This window comes from Triticum urartu, chromosome 7 (genome assembly GCF_003073215.2).
Source record: "Triticum urartu cultivar G1812 chromosome 7, Tu2.1, whole genome shotgun sequence".
NCBI classification, from domain to species: Eukaryota; Viridiplantae; Streptophyta; class Magnoliopsida; order Poales; family Poaceae; genus Triticum; species Triticum urartu.
In genome coordinates, this window is record NC_053028.1 from 123,499,887 (window position 1) to 123,511,495 (window position 11,609).

The 11,609-nt window shown below is 54.6% G+C and overlaps 1 protein-coding gene across 1 annotated transcript; it reads right to left on the minus strand.

Moving 5' to 3' along the window:
• Window positions 1-9,652: 9,652 nt before the first annotated feature.
• On the minus strand, window positions 9,653-11,133 carry LOC125526004 (homeobox-leucine zipper protein ROC8-like). The gene is made up of 3 exons (XM_048691019.1): window positions 10,960-11,133; window positions 10,751-10,828; window positions 9,653-10,589 (listed from the first exon to the last, which is right to left on the minus strand). The coding sequence occupies exons 1-3, from the start codon at window positions 11,067-11,069 to the stop codon at window positions 10,301-10,303; spliced, it is 477 nt and encodes a 158-aa protein (XP_048546976.1). The 5' UTR covers window positions 11,070-11,133; the 3' UTR covers window positions 9,653-10,300.
• Window positions 11,134-11,609: the final 476 nt, after the last annotated feature.

An 11,609-nucleotide genomic window follows, 5' to 3' on the forward strand; every position in this document is an offset into this window, starting at 1 on the left:
GTATGAGGGCCCGGTGCGACGCTCTGGTGGCATTGCTACCCCCAGGGCCCCCGTCTCGCCTAACCCTGTAGCGTTTGACCACGGGATCTAACCCTTTGACTTTGCACGGACGGGCTTTGACCAGCGGACCTCCCCACCCGGTTTTGTTCGGTCATCCCATAGGTACACCTTGGAGCAACATCCGGGCCAGACCCACAACAAGATCCCCTCCGTGTAGACCCGACGCGTCCGTTTCCCCCCTCCAGGTGCCGGCGGCGGCGCCGTCCGTGAGGGGGGCACACCCCGGACACGCGTGCCGGGCGTTTGCAACCACCACAACACTTCCAAACTTGTGAGAGGCCGCCTATGCAAGATTTGGCGGCATGCTAGCCCCCGAAGGCCGCCGGCCACAGCCGTAGACGCGCGAAGGGCAATCCGCGTAGAGGGAATTTTTCGGATACTTCACCATCACCAAAAATTATGAAAAAAATATTATTGTTCCTATAGCACATGTGCCCAGGTCGTGCAAAAAAACTCATGATTTTATCGCGCTCCGAGTATTTAATAATATTCACGCCGCATCGTTACCGCAGAATGGCTACAACCGTGTCATCGCCGTCCGTTAGGGGGGGTCACGCCCCGGAGATGCATGCCGCCTCTTCTTACATGCCACCACACCACCCCGCATGTATGAGGGCCCGGTGCGACGCTCCGGTGGCATTGCTACCCCCAGGGCCCCCATCCCGCCTAACCCTGTAGCGTTTGACCACGGGATCTAGCCCTTTGACTTTGCATGGACGGGATTTAACCAGTGGACCTCTCCACCCGGTTGTGTTAGGTCAGCCCATAGGAACACTTTTGAGCAACATCCGGGCCAGACCCACAGCAAGATCCCCTCTGTGTAGACCCGACGCGTCCGTTTCCCCATTCCAGGTGCCGGCGGCGGCATCGTCCGTGAGGGGGGCCACACCCCGGAGACGCGTGCCGCCTCTTCGGACATGCCAGCACACCACCCCGCATGTATGAGGGCCCGGTGCGATGCTCCGGTGGCTTTGCTACCCCCAGGGCCCCCGTCCCGCCTAGCCCTGTAGCGTTTGACCACGGGATCTAGCCCTTTGACTTTACACGGACGGGCTTTGACCAGTGGACCTCCCCACCCAGTTGTGTTAGGTCAGCCCATAGGAACACTTTGGAGCAACATCCGGGCCAGACCCACAACAAGATCCCCTCCGTGTAGACCCGACGCGTCCGTTTCCCCCCTCCAGGTGCCGGCGGCGGCGCCGTCCGTGAGGGGGGCACACCCCGGACACGCGTGCCGGGCGTTTGCAACCACCACAACACTTCCAATCTTGTGAGAGGCCGCCTACGCAAGATTTGGCGGCATGCTAGCCCCCGGAGGCCGCCGGCCACAGCCTTAGACGCGCGAAGGGCAATCCGCGTAGAGGGAATTTTTCGGATACTTCTCCATCACCAAAAATTATGAAAAAAATATTATTGTTCCTATAGCACATGTGCCCATGTCGTGCAAAAAAACTCATGATTTTATCGTGCTCTGAGTATTTAATAATATTCACGCCGCATCGTTACCGCAGAATGGCTACTACCGTGTCATCGCCGTCCGTTAGGAGGGGCCACGCCCCGGAGATGCGTGCCGCCTCTTGGGACATGCCACCACACCACCCCGCATGTATGAGGGCCCGGTGCGACTCTCCGGTGGCATTGCTACCCCCAGGGCCCCCGTCCCGCCTAACCCTGTAGCGTTTGACCACGGGATCTATCCCTTTGACTTTGCACGGACGAGATTTGACCAGTGGACCTCTCCACCCGGTTGTGTTAGGTCAGCCCATAGGAACACTTTGGAGCAACATCCGGGCCAGACGCACAGCAAGATCCCCTCCGTGTAGACCCGACGCGTCCGTTTCCCCCCTCCAGGTGCCGGCGGTGGCGCCGTCCGTGAGGGGGGCCAAACCCCGGAGACGCGTGCCGGGCGTTTGCAACCACCACAACACTTCCAAACTTGTGAGAGGCCGCCTACGCAAGATTTGGCGGCATGCTAGCCCCCGGAGGCCGCCGGCCACAGCCGTAGAGGCGCAAAGGGCAATCCACGTAGAGGGAATTTTTCGGATACTTCTCCATCACCAAAAATTATGAAAAAAATAATATCGTTCCTATAGCACATGTGCCCACGTCGTGCAAAAGAACTCATGATTTTATCGTGCTCCGAGTATTTAATAATATTCACGCCGCATCGTTACCGCAGAATTGCTACTACCGTGTCATCGTCGTCCGTTAGGGGGGGGCACGCCCCGAAGACGCGTGCCGCCTCTTCAGACATGCCACCACACCACCCCGCATGTATGAGGGCCCGGTGCGACGCTCCGGTGGCATTGCTACCCCCAGGTCCCCCGTCCCGCCTAACCCTGTAGCGTTTGACCACGGGATCTATCCCTTTGACTTTGCACGGACGGGATTTGACCAGTGGACCTCTCCACCCGGTTGTGTTAGGTCAGCCCATAGGAACACTTTGGAGCAACATCCGGGCCAGACCCATAGCAAGATCCCCTCCGTGTAGACCCGACGCGTCCGTTTCCCCCCTCCAGGTGCCGGCGGCGGCGCCGTCCGTGAGGGGGGCCAAACCCCGGAGACATGTGTCGGGTGTTTGCAACCACCACAACACTTCCAAACTTGTGAGAGGCCGCCTACGCAAGATTTGGTGGCATGCTAGCCCCCGGAGTCCGCCGGCCACAGCCGTAGACGCGCGAAGGGCAATCCACGTAGAGGGAATTTTTCGGATACTTCTCCATCACCAAAAATTATGAAAAAAATATTATCGTTCCTATAGCACATGTGCCCACGTCGTGCCAAAAACTCATGATTTTATCGTCCTCTGAGTATTTAATAATATTCACGCCGCATCGTTACCGCAGAATGGCTACTACCGTGTCATCGTCGTCCGTTAGGGGGGGCCACGCCCCGGAGACGCGTGCCGCCTCTTCGGACATGCCACCACACCACCCCGCATGTATGAGGGCCCGGTGCGATGCTCCGGTGGCATTGCTACCCCCAGGGCCCCCGTCCCGCCTAACCCTGTAGCGTTTGACCACGGGATCTATCCCTTTGACTTTGCACGGACGGGATTTGACCAGTGGACCTGTCCACCCAGTTGTGTTAGGTCAGCCCATAGGAACACTTTGGAGCAACATCCGGGCCAGACCCACAGCAAGATCCCCTCCGTGTAGACCCGACGCGTCCGTTTCCCCCCTCCAGGTGCCGGCGGCGGCGCCGTCCGTGAGGGGGGCCAAACCCCGGAGACGCGTGCGGGGCGTTTGCAACCACCACAATGTTGGGGAACGTTGCAGAAAACAAAATTTTTCCTACGTTTCACCAAGATCCATCTATGAGTTCATCTAGCAATGAGTGATCGGATGCATCTACATACCTTTGTAGATCGCGAGCGGAAGCGTTCAAAGAACGGGGATGATGTAGTCGAACGACGTGATCCAAATCACCGGAGATCCTAGCACCGAACGGACGGCACCTCCGCGTTCAACACACGTACGGTCAGCGTAACGTCTCCTTCTTCTTGATCCAGCAAGGGGAAAGGAGAGGTTGAGGAAGATGGCTCCAGCAGCAGCACGACGGCATGGTGATGATGGAGCTGCAGTACTCCGTCAGGGCTTCGCCAAGCGCTATGGAGGAGGAGGTGTTGGAGAGGGAGAAGGAGGCAACCAAAGGCGTGGATGAAAAGCCCTCCTTCCCCCACTATATATAGGAGGGCCAAGGGGGGGCGGCCCTAGGAGATCCAATCTCCTAGGGGGGTGCGGCCAAGGGGGAGGAATCCTTCCTCCCCAAGGCACCTAGGAGGTGCCTTCCCCTCCTAGGACTCTTCCTCCTTGAAACCCTAGGCGCATGGGCCTCTTGGGGCTGGTGCCCTTGGCCCATGTAGGCCAAGGCGCACCCCCTACAGCCCATGTGCCCCCCCGGGACAGGTGGCCCCACCCGGTGGACCCCCGGGACCCTTCCGGTGGTCCCGGTACAATACCGATGACCCCGAAACTTGTCCCGATGGCCGAAACAGGATTTCCCATATATAAATCTTTACCTCCGGACCATTCCGGAACTCCTCGTGACGTCTGGGATCTCATCCGGGACTCTGAACAACATTCGGGTTACTGCATATACATATCCCTACAACCCTAGCGTCACCGAACCTTAAGTGTGTAGACCCTACGGGTTCGGGAGACATGTAGACATGACCGAGATGCTCTCCGGTCAATAACCAACAGCGGGATCTGGATACCCATGTTGGCTCCCACATGCTCCTCGTTGATCTCATCGGATGAACCACGATGTCGAGGATTCAAGCAACCCCGTATACAATTCCCTTTGTCAATCGATATGTTACTTGCCCGAGATTCAATCGTCGGTATCCCAATACCTCGTTCAATCTCGTTACTGGTAAGTCACTTTACTCATACCGTAATGCATGATCCCGTGACCAGACACTTGGTCACTTTGAGCTCATAATGATGATGCATTACCGAGTGGGCCCAGTGATACCTCTCCGTCATACGGAGTGACAAATCCCAGTCTTGATCCGTGTCAACCCAACAGACACTTTCGGAGATACCCGTAGTCTACCTTTATAGTCACCCAATTACGTTGTGACGTTTGGTATACCCAAAGCACTCCTACGGTATCCGGGAGTTACACGATCTCATGGTCTAAGGAAAAGATACTTTGACATTGGAAAAACCTAGCAAACGAACTATACGATCTTATGCTATGTTTAGGATTGGGTCTTGTCCATCACATCATTCTCCTAATGATGTGATCTCGTTATCAATGACATCCAATGTCCATAGTCAAGAAACCATGACCATCTGTTGATCAACGAGCTAGTCAACTAGAGGCTTACTAGGGACATGTTGGTGTCTATTATTCACACATGTATTACGATTTCCGGATAATACAATTATAGCATGAATAAAGACAATTATCATGAACAAGCAAAATAAAATAATAATGCTTTTATTATTGCCTCTAGGGCATATTTCCAACACACAACACTTCCAAACTTGTGAGAGGCCGCCTACGCAAGATTTGGCGGCATGCTAGCCCCCGGAGGCCGCCGGCCACAGCCGTAGACGCGCGAAAGGCAATCCGTGTAGAGGGAATTTTTCGGATACTTCTCCATCACCAAAAATTATGAAAAAAATATTATCGTTCCTATAGCACATGTGCCCACGTCGTGCAAAAAAACTCATGATTTTATCGTGCTCCGAGTATTTAATAATATTCACGCCGCATCGTTACCGCAGAATGGCTACTACCGTGTCATCGCCGTCCGTTAGCGGGGGCCACGCCCCGGAGATGCGTGCCGCCTCTTCGGACATGCCACCACACCACCCCGCATGTATGAGGGCCCGGTGCGACGCTCCGGTGGAATTGCTACCCCCAGGGCCCCCGTCCCGCCTAACCCTGTAGCGTTTGACCACGTGATCTATCCCTTTGACTTTGGACGGACGGGATTTGACCAGTGGACCTCTCCACCCAGTTGTGTTAGGTCAGCCCATAGGAACAATTTGGAGCAACATCCGGGCCAGACCCATAGCAAGATCCCCTCCGTGTAGACCCGACGCGTCCGTTTCCCCCCTCCACGTGCCGGTGGTGGCGCCGTCCGTGAGGGGGGCCAAACCCCGGAGACGCGTGCCGCCTCTTCGGACATGCCACCACACCAACCCGCATGTATGAGGGGCCAGTGCGACGCTCCGATGGCATTGCTACCCCCCCCCCCCCCCCCCCCCCCCCCCCCCCCCCCCCCCCCCCCCCCCCCAGGGCCCCTGTCCTGCCTAACCCTAGAGCGGTTGACCACGAGATCTAGCCCTTTGACTTTCCACGGACAGGCTTTGAACAGTGGACCTCTCCACCCGGTTGTGTCAGGTCAGCTCAGAGGGACACCTGGGATCAACATCCGGGCCAAACCAATAGCTACATCCCCTCCGTGTAGACCCGATGCGTCCGTTTTCCCCCTCCAGGTGCCGGCGGCGGCGCCGTCCGTTAGGGGGGCCACGCCCTTGAGATGCTTGTCGCCTCTTTGAACATGCAACAACACCACCTCGCATGTATGAGGGTCCGGTACGATGCTCCGGTGGCTTTGCTACCCCCCCCCCAGGGCCCCCGTCCCGCCTAACCGTGGAGCGGTTGACCACGAGATCTAGCCTTTTGACTTCCCACGGACGGGCTTTGACCAGTGGACCTCTGCACCCGGTTGTGTCAGGTCGCCCCGTAGGGACACCTGGGAGCAACATCCGGGCTAAACCCACAGCTACATCCACCGTGTAGACCCAACGCGTCCGTTTCCCCCCTCCAAGTGTCGGCGCCATCCATGAGGGGGGCACACCGCGGACGTGAGGGGGGTCACACTCTGGAGACGGGTGTCAGGCGTTTGCAACCGCCACAAAACTTTTGTCGGCATAGCTATTTTTGATTTTAATAAAATATAATGATCTATATTCAAAAGAACATGACCGCACATTATTAACGTGCTCGAAAAAATACAAACTATATATATATATATGTATGTTTATATTAAACATGCTACATGTTAGTTGATATAATAATACATAAAAAAGCTTAAAAATATATATATGAAAAAAAAGTCTACCTATGCCGACGGCTATGAGCCGTCGGCATAGAGACGGCCAGGTTTTAGGCGCCGGGCGGCGTGCCGCGGATCGCTGACGTGGCAGGTATGCCGATGGCAGCCGTCGGCATATGTCTTGGACGGTGCGGCCCGGATCGGTGACGTGGCGTGCGGACCTATGCCGACGGCCCCCCGCCTCGGCCGTCGGCATAGCTCTGATGACGTTAGCCGCTCGTCAACAGCGGGGTCGCCGGGCCCACCACTATGCCGACGGCCCTTGTAAGCCGACGGCAGCTGTCGGCGTACTTGCAGATAGGCCGACGGCCGTTCTATGCCGACGGGTGCCGTCGGCTTAGCTCCGTCTAACCCGACGGCCTGGATACGCCGACGGCCAGGACCAGGCTGTCGGCATATCTCCGAGGAACCCGACGGTGGCCGTCGGCATTGTTTTGGCCGTCGGGGTAGCACCCTGTTCCGGTAGTGGTTCCCCGCCGTCCCCCGAACGCCCCCGGCGGCGGCCGGTCACATCCGCGAGATGGCGCTCATCCCGGCCACCTCGCCCCGTCCTTCTCCGTCCCCAATTTGAACAACCGGCGTCTGATTCCGGCGGGTGGCCGCCGATTCTGGTGGGCAACTGATGATTCTGGTGAGCTATGCGGTGGAATTGCGGCAGCGCATCCTTCCCGACGAGGTTTGACCGGTATAAGGGTCGCCCTTAGTTTGGCCTTCGAACCTTCAAATATATGGGTTTCGGGTGTGGGTTTACGGTGCCTCTTAAAATATTAAAGGTCGGACCACTTGTACGGTTTCTGTTCTACACATTTTTTTTCGGCCAAACCCTTAAAATCTGAAAATTATAAGGGTTTGACCGGTTTTACGGGGTCTGCTAGAGATGCTCTGACAAGGGTGACGCCACGGAGAGGAACTGAGTAGGCGCATCCTGCCGACCGGCGATGCGGGACAATAGTCACAACTAGTAGTATATCGAGGGAATCGGAAGTAGCAGATCGAACCGGATTGTGTAGCCACAGTCCTCATCACTTACAAATTACAACACAAAGGCACAACAAATTTCCCCGTGGTTGGATGGAAGTCTGAAAACCAAGAATCAGGAGCAAATCATAACTCTTATTCAAAACCTTGTAGTCTATTCCAACTTATGCATGTTTGGTCATACAATTTCTTTGCCAGATGCATGGAGGAGGAACGTCGACATGCAAAAAGTAGAGCTAGAGCTCATCTTGGAAAGATGTGGCGCATCTGAGGGACCCCGCCTTGAGGCGAGCATTCTCCTTATTGAGCTCCTCCTGCTAGTTGATGTAGTGTTTGGTGATGCAGTTGGGGTTGAGGCAGATGAAGTTCTTGAGCACCTCCCGCACGACCATGTTCTCGGACAGGATCCTCGTGTTCTCCTCGCGAAGGAAGAGGTTCTCCGCCCTGCAAGACCTGCGACACTAGGATGTTAAGTTAAATGAGAAGGAAAAAAAGTGTGGGCAGAGAGCGGCTAGTGTTTGGAAGGAGACCCAGGTATCAGTCCAAAAGAAAGTGGTGAGGCCATTATTCGTGACGACGATTGAGATTTTTTGAAGGGTGGGGAGTTGTGAGTTTATAATTTTCCAGAGGAACGAATGGTTATGTTTGTCAGCAATAGCATGTGTATATAGCCACTATGGTACTAATTTAGAGAAAACTTCATTAGTACATAATTATTCAGTAAGCAAAGTTCTTCAAATCTGGACCATCATATTTTTTGGTTTGCAAACATTTTTTCAAGCAATAACACATTGAGTCTCTATAAGTTTCCTCTGCCGTAAAAAAAGGCTTGACGAATTGCATCAAGTTCTTTCAAAAAAAAAGTTGGAAATGCGAAAACAGACATGAAATAGACAACAAGAGTCAAGTACAGAAGAAAGAAAGGTCAACCTAGCACCCCGAGAGCCGAGAAAGTAGACAGGAAATCGAGCCGCTGAGGTATTTGAGAGAGCATTGGACGATCGGTTGGAAGGCTGAAGAGGGGAGCTTGGTGGGGGAAAGAAGTAGGCCTAGATAGGGCTGGGGGGAGGTAGAAACGGCGCATCCGCAGCGATGGAGGGCTGGACGTGGATGGGTAGCTAGGAAGGTAGTCTTGTGAAGATTCAGCAAGAGGACAGTAGCGTTGGCAAACATATCCAGGATTTTTTTGAGTTGCGTGGCAGTATGCATTGTCAGATCGATATGCTACAATCCATCTTATGCTTAAATTTTGATGAGAAGGGCCCAGAAAGCTGCGATGAATTTAGGAAAACCTATCAATCTTAGGCTGTTAAACAAATAACCTGTTCCTTGGATTTGGCGTGTTAGATACTTAGATCTCTCTCCACTTTATCTGATGTAGACCATGTGGTGATGAGCTTCTCACGGTCTCACATCTAACAGGGTTGACGCTGCGGAGAGGAACCAAGCAGCCGCGTCCTGCCGGTCGACGAGCGGGACAATAGTTACAACTCACAAGTCACAACACACAACACAAGGAACGACGCTATCTACTAGTATTATCGAAGGAAACCATGTTTCTTACAGAAGTAGCAGAACCGGCTTTTCATGAAATATAATCTCATACATCGAATTGAGTAGGTAGATCTCTTTTGTTCTGACTTCTCCCAGGAGTAATGTTGGAGCTTCCTATGGTGGCTCCAACTAATAAATGAGTACGAACTAGAGTACAAGACTTCTGCGGCAGTTTGTGTAGGCACAGTCCTCAGTTACAACACAAAGGCACAACAAATTGCCCACGACTCCATGAAGATCTGACAACTAAGAATTATTCAGGACCAAATCATGTCTCTTATTCGAAACCTTGTACTAGTTTATTCGAACTTATGCATGTTTGGTCATACAATTTCCTCGCCGAAAGCATGGCGGAGGAACGTCGACATGCAAAAAATAAAGCTAGGATTCATCTTGGAATAGGGCTGGACACGAGCCGAGCCAAGCCGAGTTCGGTCCGAGCCTAGATTTGGCTCACCATGAACGAGCCATGCTCGGCTCGGCTCGCTAGTTGAACGAGCCCGCATCTGGAGGCTCGGCTCGTCTTGCCTATGGCTCGGTCCAGCCCGAGCAGCTCGTTTTGCCTCTGGAGGCTGGGTGCGTGGGCGTACGGGCGCCTCAGGCGAGGTTGGCTTGACGGCGTTGAGGGGAGCACGACGGAGACGTGCCGGCATGGCGAGGTCGGGCGTCTGGTGCGTCGAACGCAGGTGGCTAGCCTCCGTAGCAGTTGATCTTGCTTCCTCTCGTACGTGTGCATCTAGCCAACTCCAGGATTCAATCAACGTGCTTCAAGTTTTGTACTTGTGTCCAAGAATCAATCAACAGGCTGGTGATGCGTGCGTGCGCTGCCGCCGCTGGATGCGCTCGTGCGTGCCGACGCCGGTGGCAGGATGCGTCGTGGTGGCATGCAGGAAATAGCTTGGCGAGAAGCGTGGGGCGGCGGTGGCGGCGGCAGCGAACCCTAGCGGGAGGAGACAGTGGAGACGATGCGACTCGCTGGGTTGGGCTGGTTGCGCTCCTCTGCTGGGCTGCGTGATTGCGTCGCGTCCTGGGCTTCGGCTTCGGACGAGCCACCGAGCTGGACCGGGCCAAAACAGGCTCGACTCGGTCGGCCAACGGGCCCATTTCACGTGGCTCGGCTCGGCCTATTTAGCTCTCGGGCCGAGCTGAGTCGGGCCGAGCTGGAGCAAGCTCCGAGCCGAGCCCATTAGCCCGTTCGGACGTCCAGCCCTGTTGGAAAGATGTGGTGCAGTGGAGGAGCCCCGCCTTGAGGCGAGCGTTCTCCCGATTGAGCTCCTGCTGGTCGATGCAGTCCTTGAGGACGCAGTGGGGGCAGGTGGCGGAGTTCTTGAGCGCCTCCCGCACTGCCATGATCTCGGAGCGGAGACTTGTGTTCTCCCAGCGGAGGAAGCGGTTCTCCAGCCGCTCGTGCTCAATCAGCCATGCCATCATAAAGATTCCAGCCCGTTAATTGCATCACGGATCGAGGACACGAGATCGAGAAAATGAAAAAATAGAAAACTATGGAGCAAATCAGAGATCCAGTCCATAACCCATACCTTGATCTGTGTCCGGTGGTTCTGGAACCAGGATCTGACCTGCTTGGTCTCCAGACCAAGCTCGCGTCCAAGCTGAGCGCACTCGATCTCATTGGGGTGGTCGTACTTCTTGTACGACCTGCGCGCGCACACATACATAATTGATTAGTTTCTGTCACTAGTGTCTAGTACGCAGTAGTATGAAGATGCATAGAACAGCAAATCACGGGAAATGGACAAAAATGAAGATATTAAGAGATTAGAACCTACTCCTCCAACTTCTGGACCTGCTCCTGTGCGTGGCGGCGTTGGCGCTTCCGGCGCTCCTGCAGCTGCTGCTGGCTGTCGGAGCCCCCCTGCTGGTGGTCGCCGAAGTCCATGGCTCTCGCTCGCTCTCTCTTGGAGGCTGGCTATAGAAGGAGAGGATGGAAGGGGAGCGATGGCTTTTTGCTCTGATGTGTGATTCCTCCCGGCCGGTGCTCTCCTATTTATACAGAAGCCTTGGTAACGCCAACATTGTGCTGCTCACTGCCAGTGCCAACCCATGGTATCGTCATTTCCTTCTTTGGCTCCATCTACTAACCACCCCCGCTCCTTGGCTTCTTTCGTCCATCTTGCTCGAGAAGCCCCGCTCCTTGGCTTCTTTCGTCCATCTTGCTCGAGAGCCCCCGCTCCTTGTGTTGGGTACTTGCGTTTGCATCTCCTCCTCTCTTTTGGTGGGTGCACATATATTAGAATGACTTAATTCCGTCTTTTTTTACCTACTAATTAATCTTTTGCCAGAATTACCATTATTTGAGGAAAACCTTAGAGAGTAGCTAGAGTACTTCCTGGAAAATAGCATGCAGTCTTATTCTAAAGGTGACGTCCTTCTTTGTTTTAGCGATGATTCATTCATGCTGCAAGCAGGCTCGCTTGCA

What these genes read in the sequence shown, in the direction of transcription:
- LOC125526004 (XM_048691019.1), bottom strand. Translation starts at nt 11,069, where the DNA reads ATGGACTTCGGCGACCACCAGCAGGGGGGCTCCGACAGCCAGCAGCAG. An exon ending in CAGGTCCAGAAGTTGGAGGA is followed by an intron (nt 10,829 to 10,959) that starts GTAGGTTCTAAT and finishes GTGCGCGCGCAG; the next exon opens with GTCGTACAAGAAGTACGACC. An exon ending in CTTGGTCTGGAGACCAAGCA is followed by an intron (nt 10,590 to 10,750) that starts GGTCAGATCCTG and finishes GATGGCATGGCT; the next exon opens with GATTGAGCACGAGCGGCTGG.